Source organism: Oncorhynchus nerka, linkage group LG19 (genome assembly GCF_034236695.1).
Source record: "Oncorhynchus nerka isolate Pitt River linkage group LG19, Oner_Uvic_2.0, whole genome shotgun sequence".
Classification (NCBI taxonomy): Eukaryota; Metazoa; Chordata; class Actinopteri; order Salmoniformes; family Salmonidae; genus Oncorhynchus; species Oncorhynchus nerka.
The window spans coordinates 34,676,370-34,698,526 of NC_088414.1; the positions used below are offsets into that span (position 1 = coordinate 34,676,370).

Here is a 22,157-nt window from a genome sequence, read left to right on the forward strand (position 1 = left end):
TTGCCATGTTTCTGTCGATATTATGGAGCAAATTTTGAATATTTTTCTGCGTTTTCGTGACCGCAATTTCCGGTAGATTTCTCAGCCAAAAGTGAAGAACAAATGGAGCTATTTCACCTACAAAAATAATCTTTTTGGAAAAAAGGAACATTTGCTATCTAACTGGGAGTCTCGTGAGTGAAAACATCCGAAGCGATTTAAAAACGATTTAATTTGATTGCTTTTCTGATTTTCGTGACCAAGTTGCCTACTGCTAGCTGGACATAATGCTTTGCTAGGCTATTGATAAACTTACACAAATGCTTGTCTTGCTTTGGCTGAAAAGCATATTTTCAAAATCTGAGATGACAGGGTGATTAACAAAAGGCTAAGCTGTGTTTCAATATATTTCACTTGTGATTTCATGAATAGGAATATTTTCTAGTAATATTTATGTCCATTGCGTTATGCTAATTAGTGTCAGATGATGACAACGATCCCGGACACGGAATGGGGAGTTACAACAGGATAAAGTCCTCCTGTGTGCAATCTAAGTGTCACATAATCTGTCACATGATCTCAGTATATATACACCTGTTCTGAACGGCCCCAGAGTCTGCAACACCACTAAGCAAGGGGCACCATCAAGCAAGTGGCACCACCAAGCAAGCGGCACCACGAAGACCAAGGAGCTTGCCAAACAGGTCAGGGACAAAGTTGTGGAGAAGTACAGATCAGAGTTAGGTTATAAAAAAATATAAGAATCTTTGAACATCCCACGGAGCACCATTAAATAAAAAAAAAATGTATGTAAAGAATATGGCACCACAACAAACCTGCCAAGAGAGGGCCACCCACCAAAACTTACAGACCAGGCAAGGAGGGCATTAATCAGAGAGGCAACAAAGAGACTTGCAGCTGTATTGCTGCAAAAGGTTGCTCTACAAAGTATTGACTTTGGGGGGTAAATAGTTATGCACGCTTAAGTTCTGTTTTTTTATCTTTCTTGTTTGTTTCACAAAAAAAATATTTTGCATATTCAAAGTGGTAGGCATGTTGTGTAAATCTAATGATACAAATCCCTCAAAAATCTATTTTAATTCCAGGTTGTAAGGCAACAAAATAGGAAAAATGCCAAAGGGGGTGAATAGTTTCGCAAGCCACAGTACTTCTGTCTGTAATAAAGCCCTTTTGTGGGGAAAAACTCATTCTGATTGGTTGGGCCTATACCCTCCCATACCCACCCATTTCTACGCACCTGCCCAGTCATGTGAAATTAGTGCCTAATGATTTTATTTCAATTGACTGATTTCCTTATATGAATTGTAACTCTGTAAAATCATTGAAATTGTTGCATGTTGTGTTTATATTTTTGTTCAGTATAATATGACTGTACCTGGTTGATGCCAGTGTGTGTCCTTATGTCCCCTGTAGTGAAGATAACTTGGCCGTTCTGAGACACCAAGAGCATGAAACCCCCAACAGCAGACTCCAGCACTGTCTCCACAGAGAAAATCCCAGCCATTGGGTATCGGCCTAAATAACACAGAGGACAATGCCTTCTACTATATTTCTAAACCCTTGAACACTCTAAAAGCCTTGACATTCCAAAAGCCCAACAGTATGTTGTTACCGTGCATGGTGAAGTGGACTGTGTCAGAGCAGACCCTGGTCTCTGGTGTGACATTGTCTCGATGGTCTAGCAGCACTCTCAGACGCAGGTAGTCCAGTGTGAGTCTGACGATAGAAGCCTTGTCTATGTGGCCAGTCAGACCAGAGGGCAGAGGTAGCCATGCTGCCAGCTCCCCAAACAAACGTCTCTCTCTCTCCCTCCTACTCTTAGCTGCAACACGGGACTGGGCCCGCAGCCGCTCCGTACTCACCCTGTGGTACAAGCAGCGTCATACCATTAAGAGAGAACATTTCTGAAAATAGTATGCAGTTGAGAGGAATGAAGAAAGAGAACTACAGAGAGAGACAGGAAGTGAGGGGGCCTAAGGAGCAGGGGTTGGAACAGATTCAGGGAACAGAACAGAAAACCGGAAAATAAATACATTTTTCAAGGAACAGAAACAGAACTTGGAATGAAAGTGATCCATACTGTTCTGGAACCTAACCATTGTTTTTAAAAGCATGGGAACCGGTTGATGGCTTTCTTTTATGTTCCAGGCATTTTTTTCTAGTCCCACAACAAAACGCAACAAAGCTCCTATGCAAAGCCCTCACTCTGTCACTCAGAAACTTATGTCCCGTTTACGTGACTTATTTAATCTTTCATCTTTACGGAGTCTTGCCCCTTAACTGAAAAGTGTAGAGTTTTTAATTCAAGCTGGAGGAGAGCCTGTCTCTTGTCAGAGATCACTTTTATTTTGGAAGATTGCAAAATATGATCTGTTCATTCAAGACAGGATAAATATATTGTTTCTGGTAATAATAAAACATGTTTTGTTTAGTTACATTTTCCTCAACTTGTTTCTCGACCTTTATAGCAAGTCAAGCTAGCTTGCACTGCAGAGCAGCTGGCTAAAATCTAGGCTAGGTTAAAGATACCATCGTAGCTAACAATTTCCACCTAATAATTAGAATACAAAACAAACGTCATTGCAATAAACTTAAACAGGAGGCAACGGTCATATAATACACATTGGCTGTTAACACATTACTATTAAAATAGTACGTATAGATAGGGTGACCAGACGTCCCCGTTTTCCGGGGACAGTCCCCGTTTTTGGTGGCCTGTCCCCGGAAATGTCCCCGTTTTTAACAATACATTAAAAACAGACTGCAAAGTGAAATAATATTTTACGTGGCAAGAAAGACCGGGCAGCAGAGCCTACCAGTTGACTTATCAATCGCGTTGTGCTTGTTTCGTCCAGCAGAGGGGGCTGCTCGCTATAGCAGCTTCATTCACTCTTCTTCTTCTACTAACTACCTGCTCCCGCTAGTTTTAGAGAAAACTGCTGTGGAAAACTCGGCCAGAAGCTAACAAGGTGACAAGTTCATCCACAACATCACCACAAACGTCTTTTCAAGCCAGGTAAGTTCCAATCGTTTGAGATACTAGCTAGTGATGTTAAAATGTCACAATTTATTATATAGATAGATGATCTGCGCCATAAGGTTTTAAATAGGTTATGCTAGCTAACATTAGCTATGTCGACTAAGTTATCTAGCTAGGTTAGCCAGCTACTGTCATGGTAGCTAGGTTAAAAAACGTTCACATGTAAACATGCAGTGGACAGGCTATTTTGAAAATATGATTACATTAAATGAATGCACAATTAATTATGAGAATATTTAATATTTATTTGTAGATTACAATTTTAATGGTTTGGGATAATAATAAATAGTGTGAAAATATATATTTTGACATTTTCATGGATAACATTAGCATAATGTTTTCTGTTAGAGAGTGGAGAGGAAGGAGAGGAGGAAGACTGGATAGGAAGAAGAGTGAAAGAGATAGAGGAGGAAAGGTAAAGATATGATTACAGAGCCTGCCAATTTATTATTCCATACAATGTTTTTGAGATAAAATACAAAAATGAGGCAAACAATGGGTAGCAGTCTTTGTATTTGTCCTTCGTCTTGTCGTGTCCAATGTATATATATTTTTCTTTGCATATCTTTTTATATTTTTCTAAACCCTTACTTCAAAATACTCTCCTGCAACCCGCCTCACCCAATGTGGTGTGGACCTGCTTTTTCTCTAACATATTTTTCTTTGCCTCTTACTGGAATCTCTCCAACATAAACTAGCCAGCTAACTGTCATCAGCTAACCTTAGCTCGGAAAGCTCTCGCCAGTTTGGACAACACGATTCAACCAGAGCATACCGGACCTATTTCTTCTCTCCATATCCCCGGATACCTATCGCAAGCACTGAACCTTCTCACCTTCTGACCTTCACAGCTAACGTCCCCTGAATGCTAGATGTCTAGAGCACAACGGACTATTGGTTTACGTGACCCATCGAATACATTCCGAAGCCACTAGCTAGCAGTCAGCTATCCTTTGCTAGCGGTCATCAGCTACCTTTATCCCGGACAACTCTCGCCAGTCTGTACAGCGTGACTCAAACCAGAGCTAGAGAACAATAAGTCCGACTATCTCCAGATTCTTACCGCAAGCTCTGAACCAATTTTTTTTTTTATAAACATTTTTATTATGATATTTTTTTATATTTTTTATTCCACCTGGAATTATAGCAGCTAACGACCCCTGAACGCACAGCCGCTAATCTGCGGCCTGCTAGCTATCTTAAGCACATAGGATGGCTGATTTAAGAGGCCCTTCGGACATATATCTTCGGCCACATATTTTGCCAATTGGCCTGGTTTACCACACGGAGCCCTGCTGATCCGTCCGCTGATGTAACTGCACGAGGGGGGCACAACAGACTTCCCTCCGTCGCGTCATCCCTCTAAGGCAGTTAACCCACTGTTCCTAGGCCGTCATTGAAAATAAGAATTTGTTCTTAACTGACTTGCCTGGTTAAATAAAGGTAAAATAAAAAAATAAAAAATAAGGCCTTCCTGTTAGCCTGCTAGCCCCGTCCCGCTAGCTGCTTGAAGCCACGCACTGGACTTGTATGATCACCCGGCAACGCATGCCTCTAGCACTGCTCAACACACCTCGGCTAACAATTTAGTTCCACCCCCCACACACGCAGTGATATCACCTGGTTTAAATGCTATTTCTAGAGACAATATCTCTTTCATTATCACTATATGCACAGCTTTACCCCCACTGTATTCACATCCTACTATACCTTTGTCTGTACATTATGTCTTGAATATATTCTACCGTGCCCAGAAATCTACTCCTTTTACTCTCTGTTCTGAACGTACTAGGCGTCCAGTTCTGTTAGCCTTTAGCCGTACCCTTATCCTACTCCTCCTCTGTTCCTCCAGTGATGTAGAGGTTAATCCAGGCCCTGCCGTGTCTACCTCCACTCCCATCCCCCAGGCTCTCTCATTTGATGACTTCTGCAACCGTAAAAGCCTTGGTTTCATGCATGTTAACATTATAAGCCTCCTCCCTAAGTTTGTTTTATTCACTGCCCTAGCACACTCCACCAATCCGGATGTCCTAGCAGTGTCTGAATCCTGGCTTAGGAAGACCACCAAAAACCTTGACATTTCCATTCCTAACTAACATTTTCCGACAAGATAGAACTGCCAAAGGGGGCAGTGTTGCAATTTGCTGCAAAGATAACCTGCAGAGTTCTGTCTTACTAGCCAGGTCTGTACCAAAACAATTTGAGCTTCTACTTCTAAAAATGAACCTTTCCAGAAACAAGTCTCTCACCGTTGCCGCTTGCTATTGACCACCCTCTGCTCCCAGCTGTGCCCTCGACACCATATGTGATTTGATTGCCCCCCATCTATCTTCTGAGCTCGTGCTGCAAGGTGACCTAAACTGGGACATGCTTAACACCCCAGCCATCCTACAATCTAAGCTTGATGCCCTCAATCTCACACAATGTATCAATGAACCTACCAGATATAACCCCAAATCCGTAAACACGGGCACCCTCATAGATATCATCCTAACTAACTCACCCTCCAAATACACCTCTGCTGTTTTCAACCAAGATTTCAGCGATCACTGCATCCGTAATGGGTCTGCGAGCAAACGACCACCCCTCATCACTGTCAAACGCTCCCTAAAACACTTCTGCGAGCAGGCCTTTCAATCGACCTGGCCGGGGTATCCTGGAATGACATTGACCTCATCCCGACAGTAGAGGATGCCTGGTTATTCTTTACAAGTCCCTTCCTCACCATCTTAAATAGGCATGCCCCATTCAAAAAATGTAGAACCATGAATAGATATAGCCCTTGGTTCACCCCAGACCTGTCTGCCCTTGACCAGCACAAAAACATCCTGTGGTGTTCTGCATTAGCATCGAATAGCCCCTGTGATATGCAACTTTTCAGGGAAGTTAGGAACCAATATACACAGGCAGTTAGGAAAGCTAAGGCTAGCTTTTTTAAACAGAAATTTGCATCCGCAGTACAAACTCAAAAAAGTTCTGGGACACTGTAAAGTCCATGGAGAATAAGAGCACTTCATCCCAGCTACCCACTGCTCTGAGGCTAGGAAACACTGTTACATCCGACAAATCCACTATAATTGAGAATTTCCATAAGCATTTCTCTACGGCTAGCCATGCTTTCCACCTGGCTACCCCTACCCCGGTCAACTGCCCGGCACCCTCCACAGCAACCCGCCCAAGCCCCCACCATTTCTCCTTCACCCATATCTAGATAGCTGAAGTTCTGAAAGAGCTGCAAAATCTGGACCCCTACAAGTCAGCCGGGCTAGAAAATCTGGACCCTCTCTTTCTTAAATTATCAGCCAAAATTGTTGCAACCCCTATTACTAGCCTGTTCAACCTCTCTTTTGTATCGTCTGAGATTCCCAAAGATTGGAAAGCTGCCGCGGTCATCCCCCTCTTCAAAGGGGGAGACACTCTAGACCCAAACTGCTACAGACCTATATCTATCCTACCCTGCATCTCTAAGGTCTTCGAAAGCCAAGTTAACAAACAGATTACTGACCATTTTGAATCACATCGTATCTTCTCCGCTATGCAATCTGGCTTCCGAGCTGGTCATGGGTGCACCTCAGCCACGCTCAAGGTCCTAAACGATATCATAACCGCCATCAATAAGAGACATTACTGTGCAGCTGTATTCATCGACCTGGCTAAGGCTTTCGACTCTGTCAATCACCACATTCTTATTGTTAGACTCAACAGCCTTGGTTTCTCAAATGATTGCCTCGCCTGGTTCACCAACTACTTCTCTGATAGAGCTCAGTGTGTCAAATCGGAGGGCCTGTTGTCCGGACCTCTGGCAGTCTCTATGGGGGTGCCACATGGTTCAATTCTCGGGCAGACTCTCTTCCCTGTATACATCAATGATGTCGCTCTTGCTGCTGGTGATTCTCTAATCCACCTCTACGCAGAGGCATTTCTGAACATGGCGGCAATGTAAACAGAGATTTGTGGATATAAATATGCATATTATCGAACAAAACATAAATGTATTGTGTAACATGATGTCATATGAGTGTCATCTGATGAAGATTATCAAAGGTTAGTGATTCATTTTATCTCTAATTCTGCTTTTGTGACTCTATCTTTGGCTGGGAAAAATGGCTGTGTTTTTTTATTTATTTGGTGGTGGTCTAACATAAATATATGTTGTGTTTTCGATGTAAAACTTTTTTTTAAATCGGACATGATGGGTAGATTAACAAGATGTTTATCTTTCATTTGTTGTATTGGACTTGTTAATGTGTTGAAAGTTAAATATTTCGAAATAATATATTTATTAGCTGAATGGGAGGGGGTGTCCCCTTTAGGGAACTCCTTGTGCCCCCTAGCCCCAACAGGTTTAAACACAAATAAAACTAAATGCATGCTATTCAACCGATCATTGCCCGCACCTGCCCGCCCATCCAGCATCACTACTCTGGATGGCTCCGACTTAGAATACGTGGATAACTTCAAATACCTAGGTTTCTGGATAGACTGTAAACTCTCCTTCCAGAATCACATTAAGCATCTCCAATCAAAAATGTAATCTAGAATCGGCTTCCTATTTCGCAACAAAGCTTCCTTCACTCATACTGCGAAACATACCCTCGTAAAACTGACCATCCTACCGATCCTTGACTTCGGTGATGTCATCTATAAAAGAGCCTCCAACACTCTACTCAGCAAACTGGATGCAGTCTATCACAATGCCATCCGTTTTGTCACCAAAGCCCCATATACTACCCACCACTGCGACCTGTACGCTCTCGTTAGCTGGCCCTCGCTTCATATTGTCGCCAAACCCACTGGCTACAGGTTATCTACAAGTGTCTGCTAGGTAAAGCCCCGCCCTATCTCAGCTCACTGGTCACCATAGCAGCACCCACTTGTAGCACACGCTCCAGCAGGTATATCTCACTGGTCACCCCCAAAGCAAGTTCCTCCTTTGGTCGCCTTTCCTTCCAGTTCTCTGCTGCCACTGACTGGAACGAACTGCAAAAATCACTGAAGCTGGAGATTCTCATCTCCCTCACTAGCTTTAAGAACCAGCTGTCAGAGCAGCTCACAGATCACTGCACCTGTTCATAGCCCATCTGTATACAGCACATCTATCTACCTCATCCCCATACTGTATTTATTTATTTAGCTCCTTTTGCACCACAGTATCTCTACTTGCACATCCATCTTTTGCACATCTACCATTCCAGTGCTTAATTGCCATACTGTAATTACTTCGCCACCATGGCGTATTTATTGCCTTAACTCCCTTATTTGACCTTATTTGCACTCACTGTATATAGACTTTGTTTTCTTTTTTTTCAACTGTATTATTGACTATGTTTTTTTCATTCCATGTGTAAGTCTGTGTTGTTGTATGTGTCGAACTGCTATGCTTTATCTTGGCCAGGTCGCAGTTGTTCTCAACTAACTGGTTAAATAAAGGTGAAATAAAAAATAAAATGGGAATGTTAAAGTACTTTGGTTATCTAATATTGTACTATTTATTATTAAAGATTGGAGAGGAAGGAGAAGGGAAAATTAAGGGACTGAAAAGAGTGAAGCAAGGAGAGTGTATAAGAGTGCGGTGGAAAGGCAAATAGAAGGAAGACGAGTGAAGAAAAGAGGAGAAAGATTGGAGCAGAAGAAAAAGTTAAGAGAGTAAGAAGAGCAGACAGAGGAGGTACAATGGCTCTTTCCAAGAAACGGAATGAATGATATATGGACAGCAGCAAGAAATAGGTTCACTGTTCCTATGCTTATTGTGAAGACAAACTTCAACCTCCCCTTCCAGGAGTTCGTGGATAAGCTGGCCAAAGACAGAGCAATCCTGAAGAAGATACATTCTTCTGAGAAATATACAGATTGGGTTGCTATAAGTATATTATGTAGTTACCAATCTCATCATTGTCTTATTTCTTTATGATGTTGTTAAGTATTTCACATTGTGGCGAAATCTGCTCGGAGCCTTCACCGTGCACTGCCACTTTAAGAGCGCATGAGCAGTAAGGAAGGAGGCGATAAAGAGAGTTCGTTCAGCTCTTTGGGGAGGAGCTATTGGGTGGCGCGACAGTTTGATTGTGTGTGCTGTGCTGCAGAGGTGTTTTGTTTTCAGCGTTTGTAGTTTATAATGTAGTTAACTCAATCATCGGTGTGATCGCTTTAGATCGTGGTTGTTTTTGTTTGGGACCACGCCCGTTATGGATCGCATGGATTCGTAGCAACATTGTTGCGAAGCTTTAACATACAAACCAACAAACCATCAGACAGTCAGACGGTACACGGCAGGCCTGAAGACCACAGCTAAGATTTCTCTTTTTCTCTCTATTTCTCTTCCCTCTCGTTCCAGTGCTTTACCCTGCAACAGACTCTCTATTTTTCAAATGCACTTCCCCTTGAAGTTCATTAGAGCTGGACTATTATTGCCCTGCCAGAAGTATTTTGATGGACATTTTAGTTAAAAGGGAGGTTGCTTGCAAGTTGTGCATTGTTATGTGAACTGTATTGAGGTGAGGTGTACTAATGACATGTGGCCGAGAAGACTGGACATTTTTAAGGCCTTTGTTGTGTCGATGAACACCCCCCCCATTCATACCCTCTGCACTCACCCACTAGAAAATAATACAGATTATTGCAAATCCTATGTTGATGACTGGGTTCGTTCTTGTATGAAGTTGCTGTTGAATTGCTCTGCCATTATTAGTATTAGTATTATTGTATGAGGTATTCGTGTTTGGGTTCCCCTGTGCTGTGATGTGGGTTTTATATGGTGTGTATTCTTTTTCTCTCCACTGGCTATCTGGTAAACAGGCTACACTCTAGGCAGTCTCTTCTGCTGATGTGTGTGGGTCTGGTAGTGGTACTCTCTCTATTCTACTCTTTTCCTTTCGGCATGGTTAATACCTGCCTGGCGCCCGAACAAAATCTTTCTTTACCCCTCTCTAATAAATACCGCTACAGAATTGGCGCCCGAACAGGGACTTGAAGAGAAACACCCATGACACCATCCACACAAGGTTGAATCATGTCTTTTGTTGGAACCCCATACTGTGTCAATGTGGACACACCTGATGGTAATCATGTTCGGGATTCTTTCATTGTGGAAGGACTCGATGAACTAATGGAGTTGGATAGCACTGCCCCTAATCCCCAGGCTTCTGGCTCACCTATAACATCTCCACCATTACCCTCCCCTCAAACCCTTCCGGTTACCCTGTCCAGAGAGACTGGAAGAGGTGTCTCTGTGATCACTGGACAACTGGAACATCAATGGACACACACCAATCATAGTTTGACAATGCAGGAGAATGCCATTCGCAAACTCAGTGAATGTATGGAGGCTCATCAGACAGATGTGCAGAGGAGGTTGGATTACCTTCCCTGTCAAATGGAGGAAAACCAACAACAAATTGTTCAGAGACAGAAATATTTACAAGATTCTCTGAAGCAGGATATTCAAGGAAAACTGCACCGGTTCAAAACACAAATGGAAACTAACCATCATCAAGTCATAATCTTTCTTGAGGAGGAACAAAAACAGAGAGCAGAGGAGTCAGCCTCTGTTGTGAAGGGAGTGTGTTCTTATCTGAAGGAAGTTATGGAGGACATGAAGAACTCTCTCACAGGGGAACTACGATTTTCGATTGAACAGACTCAAAAGGACACCGTTAATGAGATGAAAAAAACACAGAAGGCCACAGACCTTCAACTGGAAGGGCTGCACCAGGAGGTAATGCAGTGCTTTTCCCTTCTGGACAAATCTTCTGCACCTCCCTCAGGTTTTACCTCTGCCACTGGCTTGGCCAGTAAGGGAATAGGAACAGGTAGTACTACAAAAAACCCTCTGAAGATACTGTTAAACAACAGAACTCCCTCTGCCACTGTCATGCCTCCTCTAGAGCGCTCCCTCCCTATCAAACTACTTTTCCCCACTTTTGGCAGCCCAGAAGATGATGTTGATCCACTGTTTTTCTTATCTAAGTGTAATGATTTTCTTTCTATCCGGCCCCTTACTGACTTGGAGGTTCTTGCCACCCTCCGCAGTGTTCTCCATGGTACAGCAAGAGACTGGTGGGAGATAGCCCGGGAACATGTGTCAACCTGGGAGGAGTTTCAAAAAATATTCCTCTTAGCCTTCCTCTCAGAGGACTATGGGGATGAACTGGCGGAACGTGTTCGTAACAGAGTCCAGGGTGAAGCAGAGCCAATACGGGACTTTGCCTTCTCCTATCGAGTTCTATGTAGGAGATGGAAGGCTGACATTACTGAGCAGGAGATGGTCAAACTCCTTCTTAAGAACATGGTTCCCCGCCTTGCTAGTCAACTTCGAGAACGTGTGCAAAATGTGGATGATCTGGTGCGTCTTGGGACTCAGTTTGAGAAGGACTGGAAGCACCACCTCCAAACTAAAAACACCGTTCCCTCATCCCAGTATACCCATAACTCTCCTGGGGCTAAACCGTCTCAGATATTTGTACCCAAGATCCAGGACAAAAGTCCAGTTATGTGTTGGAGGTGTAAAGTCCAACATCCTCCAGATTCTTGCCCGCTCTATGTCCAGCATCAGGATTCAGGAAAAGGTCAGAAAGGACCGAAGACTGAAAGTCTACACAGGCGTGGTGACTTGCATACAATTGGGTCAGCCTTAATGCCCACCATGAAGCCTTTAGACAGCACAGCTAGTGGTCTTATTCCTATTCCGCAACAACTATTGGTTCCTCTGACTGTTAGGAACTGGAGAGGGAAGGCCATAATCGACACAGGGGCATCTTACACCCTGATGCAAGAGGCCCTGTGGCAGAACATGGCATTACCTCATGAGGAGCTACGAACATGGGAGGAGGGACCATTGTACTTGGCAAATGGAGAACCTACCACCCCCTTGGGCTGGATTAGTATAATAATAAAACTGCATGGTGAGACTATTAACCTTCCTGTGGCAATACTTGCAGATTCAAGCCTTGCATTTGCTGTAGTCCTTGGCCTAGACTTCCTGTTCTTCAGTGGACTGACCATCTCTATGTCCGAACCCTCCTATCGGCTACACTCTGACTATTCCCAGCCTCATCCATTTCAACCTGGTAATGCACTGATTTCAGGTTGGAGCCTGCTACATTATGCAAGGTCCGGACAAAGTCAAGTCAGAGACAGAGAAAATATAAAGAGACAAAGACAAAAACATGTTCCACTAGTGAAGTCTGAGAACCCAACTATCACCCTGATTACCGCCGTACCCCCCCTTCTATCCGAGAGCAAAAGCAAACCGGATGCTGATTTCTACATCAAGCAAGCGGTGGAACAGGCATGTCTATCGGATGATGAAAGGTGGCAGCTCTCCCAGATGTTGGACGTGAACAGTGAGGTCTGTACTCTTACACTCGGCCGTACAACCGTCTTCAAACACAAAATCTATACCCGGCATGAGGTCCCCATTAAGCAGCGTCCCTACAGGCTGTCCCCCGCCAAACTGGAAATTCTCAATGAACAGCTCAAAAGCATGTTGGAGAATGGAATTGTGGAACCTTCTTTTTCCGGATGGGCTTCTCCGGTTGTCCTAATTCCTAAGAAAGATGGTGGATATCGATTCTGTGTGGACTACAGGAAGCCGAATGCCATAACAGAAAGTGATGCCTACCCTCTACCAAACATAAATGACATACTGGAATCTCTGGCAGGAGCATCCATCTTTAGTAATCTGGATCTGAACAGTGGCTATTGGCAGGTGTCAATGGATCCCGCTAGTCAGGACAAGACTGCCTTTGCCACCCCTGCTGGTTTGTACTCCTTCAAAGTCATGCCTTTTGGTTTGAAGAATGCTCCAGCAACCTTCCAACGGTTGATGGAGACTGTCCTGGGAGATCTGAGGGGTAGAAATTGTCTCGTGTATCTGGATGACATCATAATCTACTCCTCCTCTGTTGCGGATCATCTGCAAGACATTCAGTCCGTCTTCGACAGACTAAAGGCTGCAGGTTTGACCTTGAACTTGAAGAAGTGTCGTTTCTGTCTGCCAGAACTCAAGTTCCTTGGTCATGTGGTTAATGCTGAAGGTATCCATGCAGATCCAGCCAAAGTTGCAGCCGTGCAGGAATTCCCAATTCCCACATCCCTCAAGGCTGTTCAGCGGTTTCTGGGTATGGCTGGATGGTACCACAGGTTTGTGCCTGATTTTTCAAAGGTAGCTGAACCCCTCAACCACCTTAAGAAGAAAGGTGTGAAATTCCATTGGACCCCTGCATGCCAAGGTGCATTTGAAGCACTCAAAAACAGTCTCATTACTCCTCCAGTGCTTGGACATCCTAACCTGAATGCTCATTTCATTGTGTACACGGATGCAAGTCAAACAGGACTTGGAGCAGTCTTGGCTCAACAAACAGGACTTGGAACAGAAGAAGTTCTTGCCTATGCAAGTCGCACCCTTAATTCAGCCGAGAGGAATTATTCAACGACTGAAAGGGAGTGCCTCGCTGTGGTGTGGGCTTTGGAGAAATGGAGCTACTACTTGGAGGCAAAGATCTTCACCGTTGTCACAGACCATGCTGCTCTGCAGTGGGTTCTGGCATCAGGCAAGACCAACAGCCGTCTTATTCGCTGGTCTATCAGACTGCAGAAGTTTGACTTCATCATTGAGTATCGCAAAGGAAAACTGAACGTTGTACCAGATGCCCTTTCTCGGATTACAGAGACTGCCAATGTTTGTCCTCCCTTGTGCAGTACTTATACTACCGCTAAATGTCTGGATGATTCCTTTCCTCTGGATGATGAGAGTGTATGGAGAGCACAGCAGAAGGATGCTGCCATCATGGCGATCCACAAGAGTCTGTCTGAAGAAGACTCCAAGAGTCGCTTCAATGATAAGTATAGCATAATTCAGGATAAAGTGTATCGAAAAACTCCAAGAGGAGATGGAATACACAGCACCCATTATCGCGTCTTCATTCCCTCTACATTGTGTGACCAGATAATCCAAGCTTATCATGCCAATCCCATGAGTGGCCATCTTGGCGTTTTTAAAACTTATCGAAGACTACAAGAGGTGGTTTACTGGCCCGGCATGTGGGTTGATACCCGGAAGTTTGTACGGCAGTGTGAAGTCTGCCAGAAATACAAACCAGACATTGGCCGACCTGCCGGGAAAATGCAGCAGACCGTGGTGAACCATCCAAATGAAATGTTGGGAATTGACCTCATGGGACCTTTTCCTCCCAGCCGGGGGACACGGAATGAATTTTTATTGGTGGTAGTGGACTACTGCACACACTGGGTGGAGTTGTTTCCCCTCCGCAAAGCTACTGCATCAGCCATTGCTCTAATTCTGCGAAGGGAGGTTTTTACCAGATTTGGAATTCCAGACCAAATCCTCTCTGACCGAAGTCCACAGTTCATATCAGGAATCTACAAAGAGCTCTGTACCTACTGGGGTGTAATTGCCAAGTTGACCACAGCCTATCATCCTCAGACCAACCTGACCGAGAGGGTAAACCGAACCCTGAAGGGGATGATTGCTTCATTCGTGGGGGATCAGCACACAAGGTGGGATCAGCATCTCCCTGAATTTCGCTTTGCACTGAACTCTGCCGTGCAGGAGACTTCTGGGGTCACTCCCGCCGAACTCCACCTGGGAAGACCACTAAAAGGTCCGATGGACAGGGTCTTGCAAAGTTCAAATGTTTTACCTGACTGCCCAGCGTTTGATGCCGTACAACACCACCACACCTTGCTAGCCAGAGTGGAGGCCAGCAAAACCAAAGCCAAACAACGACAGCTGAGAAACTATGACAAACATAGACGAGACGTGTGTTTTCCACCCCAGTCTCGTGTCTGGATACGTTCCCATCATCTGTCAAAGGCATCTAAGAAGTTCACTGCCAAGCTAGCTTCGAGATGGAAAGGTCCATACCGTGTAGTGCAGCAGTTGGGACCAGTGAACTACTTGGTCTGTTTGGAGGACAGTGCATGTTGTTGACCTAAAGCCCTGCTACCCTACGGCAGAAGAGCTGGATCGCAGGCAAAAGCAACACCTGCAGGACCTCTTCGTGGAGGACTCTGATGAGGAGGACTTCCCTGGTTTTGTGTAGCAGGAACATGAACCTGTCAAAGCCTGCATCCTCTCTGTTTCTACAGGCATTGTTTTTTCATGGGGGGAGGAGTGTGGCGAAATCTGCTCGGAGCCTTCACCGTGCACTGCCACTTTAAGAGCGCATGAGCAGTAAGGAAGGAGGCGATAAAGAGTTCGTTCAGCTCTTTGGGGAGGAGCTATTGGGTGGCGCGACAGTTTGATTGTGTGTGCTGTGCTGCAGAGGTGTTTTGTTTTCAGCGTTTGTAGTTTATAATGTAGTTAACTCAATCATCGGTGTGATCGCTTTAGATCGTGGTTGTTTTTGTTTGGGACCACGCCCGTTATGGATCGCATGGATTCGTAGCAACATTGTTGCGAAGCTTTAACATACAAACCAACAAACCATCGGACAGTCAGACGGTACACGGCAGGCCTGAAGACCACAGCTAAGATTTCTCTTTTTCTCTCTATTTCTCTTCCCTCTCGTTCCAGTGCTTTACCCTGCAACAGACTCTCTATTTTTCAAATGCACTTCCCTTGAAGTTCATTAGAGCTGGACTATTATTGCCCTGCCAGAAGTATTTTGATGGACATTTTAGTTAAAAGGGAGGTTGCTTGCAAGTTGTGCATTGTTATGTGAACTGTATTGAGGTGAGGTGTACTAATGACATGTGGCCGAGAAGACTGGACATTTTTAAGGCCTTTGTTGTGTCGATGAACACCCCCCCCATTCATACCCTCTGCACTCACCCACTAGAAAATAATACAGATTATTGCAAATCCTATGTTGATGACTGGGTTCGTTCTTGTATGAAGTTGCTGTTGAATTGCTCTGCCATTATTAGTATTAGTATTATTGTATGAGGTATTCGTGTTTGGGTTACCCCTGTGCTGTGATGTGGGTTTTATATGGTGTGTATTCTTTTTTCTCTCCACTGGCTATCTGGTAAACAGGCTACACTCTAGGCAGTCTCTTCTGCTGATGTGTGTGGGTCTGGTAGTGGTACTCTCTCTATTCTACTCTTTTCCTTTCGGCATGGTTAATACCTGCCTGGCGCCCGAACAAAATCTTTCTTTACCCCTCTCTAATAAATACCGCTACAACATATACTTTTGTCTATTTTTTTTCAATTTTGCTCATGTTCTCTTCTGCTCTTAGTCTACCCAGACTACCAGGACCACTGAATGGCTGTTCAGATTGGACAGTTCTGTCTTGTCTGTAGTGTTTCTGTAATATAGTTGTTTTCTCTATCACAGTGTGCCTGTTAGACTAAATACATGAAACCTGAATTGTCCCCCTTTTTTATTTCACAGATAATCACATTGGATATTTTAATGATATATTGACCGTCGAACTGGAAATGTCCCTGGTTTTATTTTCAGACATCTGGTCATCTTATTATAGGAAGGGGTAATTGTTTACAAGATGCTAGCTATCCCATGAAGCCATCACTGAAAACAACATATTTTTATCTTCTTCTGTGGTTTGGTAACTTCCTGTTCTTCGATGGACTCTGGCTGGACCAGAGAGGAAAAAGAAGAGAGAGGCCCCAAAATGTTTTTGTTTCACCCACCAAGCAAGGCGTTTTTGTATGGCGGTCAATGAGTGTTGAATTTGGACAACAACAAAAATGTATGGCTTATCTGCTACATAAGGTTTATTTGATCTAATAGAAGTTTCGTAATGCTTAAGTTGTTAAGAGTGTACAAATATAAGTAGGTCACGTTAACTTTGGGGGGGGGGAAATTATATTGAAGTTGTCTTGAGATGGCTATGCACATTCATGGATGAGGCTAGTTGCATACATCTCTCTCCATTGAATAAAGGCGGTTGACGTCAACAACCCTCAATTCATATTTTAAAAAAAGATTACAATAATGAGATGTATCCATCAATCCAAAGAAAAGATATGCGGGAGCTAGACAGCCCGCCGTGCCGCGGTGTGGACAATGACTCCCATTGCTAGGGCGGAAAGACATGTACCATGTCAGTATATCCATCATCTTTGGCTGGACTGAAGATAAAGTTTTTAAAAAATCAAGGTACTGTATGTGGCGCAGGGATGCACACTTAGCAATTTTGTTGCTAGGTTTAGCAACTTTTCAGACTACCCTGGCAACTTTTTTTTTCAAACAGCACCTAGCAACAAATTTAGCTACTTTTAAAAATGTATTTGGAACATTTAGCCATTTTTGAAAAGTGACTTAAACACTAAAATGCACGCATTTCCCCTCTAAATGACACAAAAATGATTTTCTCTGTTACACACTCAGTCACAACACACGTGCCTGGCTCAAAAGTGCATTGTGAGTGATGTCAGCAGCAGGCGCTCAGCTTGTGCACGGCAGCAGAAGGCCTACAGCAATTTCAGCAAATTGCAAATCATTGTTGGCTGACTGCAGCAGCAGTAGTACGGGTTCAACGAGCCAAACCCAATGAATATAGTTGGTCAAGAATGTTTGGTCTTGAACAGAACTTACAACATCAATCAACATGTCTCAATCAAAATTGTACAGTCAGAAGTACAGAAAATAGTGGGTCTGTACCTGAACAAATGTCAAATCATATTTTTTCCCGAGATGGCCAGTCAATTTGAGTAATGTTATTGTATATTCTATGTAATGACGCAGTTTTACGTTATCTCGCAATGACATCACAACGTCATTTAGCAACTTTTAGCAACACATCAACCTGCCTCTAGCAACTCACCCTGAAAATTAGTTGGCAATACTGATGTGGCGTCTGTCCATCTTGCAATGGAGCCTTAAACCATAAGGGGACGTTGCGATTCCACTCCGTTGTGGATATCCCCATTGAAATGCATAACCTCCGGTGCAAAATAACAGAGTGCTTGTCGGTAACATGAACTAGGTGTTATTAGTGTCTGCCTGCAAGATGAAAATCTTTGCCTGTGAGTGCAATAGTGTGCAACTGCAGCTCACAATTCGGGGCGTTACAGCATGTGGGCATTGCTGCATTTGCAGGAATGCCCCCCCTCAAGCATCCCATTGGTTCCTAATAAACACCCTTGCCTACCGGAGTCCTCCTTGCTAGCTAGCGGGAGCGACACCGGTAGACAGTGACCTGCCCTCACCTTCGTTAACAGAACTGTGGGGAAACAGTACCTGACAGGTGAGAGCGAAGGACACACTTGCTAGTTAGTGACACCGTGTGCTAGCTTGCTAATTAGCTAGCTAGCACACATGTACTAGCTAGCTAGTGTCGCCCACACGGCGGGGACGACCGGTATACAGTGTCCTTCACCTAGCTAGCTAATAAGTGACATTGTGTGTTAGCTTCATGGGCACTATGGTGTTGAACGCTGAGCTGTAGTCAATGAACAGCATTCTCACATAGGTGTTCCTTTTGTCCAGATGAGAAAGGGCGGAGTGGAGTGCGATTGTGATTGCATCATCTGTGGATCTGTTGGGGCGATATGCGAATTGGGATGGGTCTAGGTTGTTCTGGAGGATGCTGTTTATGTGAGCCATGACCAGACTTTCAAAGCACTTCATGGCTACCGATGTGAGTGCCTCGGGGCAGTAATATTTTAGGCAGGTTACCTTCGCTTCCTTGAGCACAGGGACTATGGTGGTCTGCTTGAAACATTTCAGACTGTGGTGGTCTGCTCAAACATTTCAGATATTTCAGACTCGGTCAGGGAGAGGTTGAAAATGTCAGTGTCTTGACAGTTGGTCCGCGCATGCTTTGAGTACATGTCCTAGGAATCCGTCTAGCCCAGCGGCTTTGTGAATGTTGACCCGTTTGAAGGTTTGGTTCACATCGGCTACCGCAAAACATTCCTGTAGTGTAGCATCTGCGTCACCTGAACACTTCCGTAGTGAGCGAGTCACTGGTACCTCCTGCTTAAGTTTATGCTTGTAAGCAAGAATCAGGAGGACATGCTGGTAAATTAAACTGAAGTTTGCCTGCATTAAAGTCCCTGGCCACTAGGAGCGTCACTTCTGGGTGAGCATTTTCTTCTTTGCTTATCGCCTTATAGAGTTGGTTGAGAGCGGTCTTAGTGCCAGCATCGCTTTGCGGTGGTAAATGTCCTGTCGTGTAGCATCTGCATCATCTGACCACTTCTGAATTGAGCGAGTCACTGGTACTTCCTGCTTTAGTTTTTACTTGTAAGCAGGAATCAGGAGGATATAATTATGGTCAGATTTGCCAAATGGAGGGCGGGGGAGAGCTTCGTATGCATCTCTATGTGTGGAGTAAAGGTGGTCTAGGATTTTTTTTCTTCCCTGGTTGCACGTGACATGCTGGTAAAAATGTGGTAAACTGATTTAAGTTTGCCTGCATTAAAGTCCCCGGCCACTAAGTGCGCTGCTTCTGGTTGAGCATTTTCTTCTTTGCTTATGGCCTTATAGAGTTGGTTGAGAGCGGTCTTAGTGCCAGCTTCACTTTGTGGTGGTAAATACGAATAATACAGATGAGAACTCTCTTGGTAGATAGTGTGGTCAACAGCTTATCATAAGGTACTCTACCTCAGGCAAGCAATACCTCGAGACTAGCTAGCTTGATGGTTAGTGAAACGGTGTGCCTTCCACCTGCTGTGTACCGGAGTCCTCCTTAGGACTAGCTAGCACACAGAGTCCTTCGCTCGCAGTGCACGCTAACCAAGGTAGCCAGGTGCACAGTGTTTCCTCCGACACATTGGTGCGGCTGGTTTCCGGGTTGGATGCGCGCTGTGTTAAGAAGCAGTGCGGCTTGGTTGGGTTGTGTTTCGGAGGACGCAAGGCTTTCGACCTTCGTCTCTCCCGAGCCCTTACGGGAGAAGCAATAACAGGGGTTCTTGCAGATGAAGGGGGGAGGGGCAGGCTCTTCCCCCCTCAGAAGATAGGGAGGGATATTTTTAATTAGCTAGAGAATCATGGATTAACTTCTACACTGCTAGTTATGGATAATATAGGCGTATTTATCCCGTTTTACCTTGGATTTATTAACTAGAAAGGGGTAAGACGTGTTTTTAATTCTGTTGCAGCTCTACACTCACACAAACGTATGAGCTAGCTAGCTCACGCTTGTTATTTATCTAGCTAGCTCAAAGGACATTAAAAGTTCTGTGGACTTCATTCAGATAATGCATGGCATAACAAGGTGCCCAGCGCTTCAAGCCTCCTCCTCAAACAACCCTCTCACGCTCTTTCCCTACCCACAAAATTTCAGTCACATCTTGCTCCAATAGTTAGGCTACATTTGTCTGTCCATCACGCATGTAAACACCTAGTTTGCCTGCTCTGTCCGCACTGATTGGTGAAGTCATTTAATGAGCTAAATGTAAAAACTGTAGATTTTTAGAAAGGAACAATATAAAACGGTACATTTTTGGGGTTCGAACCGGTTCAGAACTTTATTTTGCTGGTCGGAACTGTGGAACGAAACAAAAAACAATAGTGGTTCTGTTATTGGAAAATAATTGTGTTTCCAACCCCTGCTAGGGAGAAAAACTGAGGGGATGTTTACGTAACACTACAGTTTCCATGACATACATTCTATAGTTATCCAGCCCAAATCACTGGTATCTCTGCCAGAGGGAAGCTAAGAGTGTGAACCTCCTGAGGAGATAAAGGGCGACTTTCAGCCATGGGAGGCAACAACATCACAGCTACGTCATGCTAGCTTATCACAACCAGTCTTGGTTGTCTGCTTCCAGAGATACAGCAACTAACTACTACGCTATAGCATATCTGGTATAGCTAACTCTTGCAAAATGTCCTGAAGTGCATTAGAAATGTACAGAATTGTTTTGGTCATATACAGTCAGGTCCATAATTATTGGCACCCTTGATAAAGATGAGGGAGAAAAAGTAAAGTATAATACAAATGCTGAGCTATATTGTATGAAACAAAAAAAGGGGGAATTATATTATTTTATACTAATAAAGCTGCTCAGAGAAAGAGGTTTTGTTTAACAGGTAATCAAGTCTGGAGACTGAGATAGCCATTGCAAAAGGTTGATTTTGTGGTCAATTAACCATTTCTTTGTGAATTTGATGTGTGCTTGGGGTTATTATCTTGCTGGAAGATCCACTTGCTGCCAATAGTCAGCCTCCTGACAGAGGCAACCAGGTTGTGGTATAACATGTCCTGGTACTTGGTAATGTTCATGATGTCGTTGACCTTAACAAGGGCCACAGGACCAGTAGAAGCAAAATAGCCCCATCAAGGGTGCCAATAATTATGGACCTGACAGTATATGACCAAAACAATCCTGTACATTTCTAATGCAAATAGACAATGTTTTGTCAGTTAGTGATCAGTTAGTGCTACATCCACTCCTGACTTTCCCATGTCTAAAATAAAAACCTAAGTAAAGTGGTGTGTTTGTTTTGTTTATTAGAGTAATTCATTAGAGAAGTAACTCACCTGCTTCTCTTCTGTCCATTAATTCTGTCCTTCTGTCTCTTTGTTTTGTGGAGCTTTTGATCACAAGCATCTTCCAGAGAATTTCCTAAATGAGGAAACATTATCCAAAATCTCTGAATGGACACTTGCTAGTAATCACAGACACATGCCAGTCATGCGGTCGCAAGCATTTCGTCCCACTTGTACTTTTGGAGGTTGAACTAGAACAGGTTCCTGAACCAATGTCCAGTGGCAAGTCATTCATATTTCTCCTGAGACTCCGCCTCTTTTGTAAATGCCACCTCCCACCAGGGAGGGTCTCTCATCCACTTTGTTTACAAACAATCTCCTTTGGGCACAGAACTATCAGTTAATGACCATTTACCAAATGTGTTACAGTAGAAGAAATGAACACGGTAGCATTTATCAATACATTAGTGGATTGTATCGTGAAGTTGATGTTTATCCTTTCTTAAAGTGAAATCTAAAACTAAATACTAACTTGCTTCATGGTATTTTCTTTTAAATGTTGTCTTACCCATGAGGTGATGGATTAGGGTAAAGATGGCAAAAACATAGCAGGATATCTGTCATGATTCCTGATCCTAAACTGTGGCGCCAGTTGCATGCCTTATGCTGTAAACACTTCCTCCACCCACCCCACCACACACAAGGGCACAGACATACACATTATCTGCCTAATGTTGTGCAAGTGAAGT

General features: G+C 43.9%; 1 protein-coding gene across 1 annotated transcript in view; it reads right to left on the reverse strand.

Moving 5' to 3' along the window:
* The window catches only part of hif1al2 (hypoxia inducible factor 1 subunit alpha, like 2), a 35,453-nt gene extending 13,768 nt beyond the window's left edge, over positions 1 to 21,685 (reverse strand). The window contains exons 1-3 of the mRNA XM_029620951.2: positions 21,460 to 21,685; positions 1,613 to 1,863; positions 1,376 to 1,515 (exon numbers count right to left, since the gene is read on the reverse strand). Coding sequence (XP_029476811.2) covers positions 1,376 to 1,515; positions 1,613 to 1,863; positions 21,460 to 21,560 — 492 coding nt within the window. The 5' untranslated portion in view covers positions 21,561 to 21,685. The remainder of the gene's footprint in view (positions 1 to 1,375; positions 1,516 to 1,612; positions 1,864 to 21,459) is intronic.
* Positions 21,686 to 22,157: the final 472 nt, after the last annotated feature.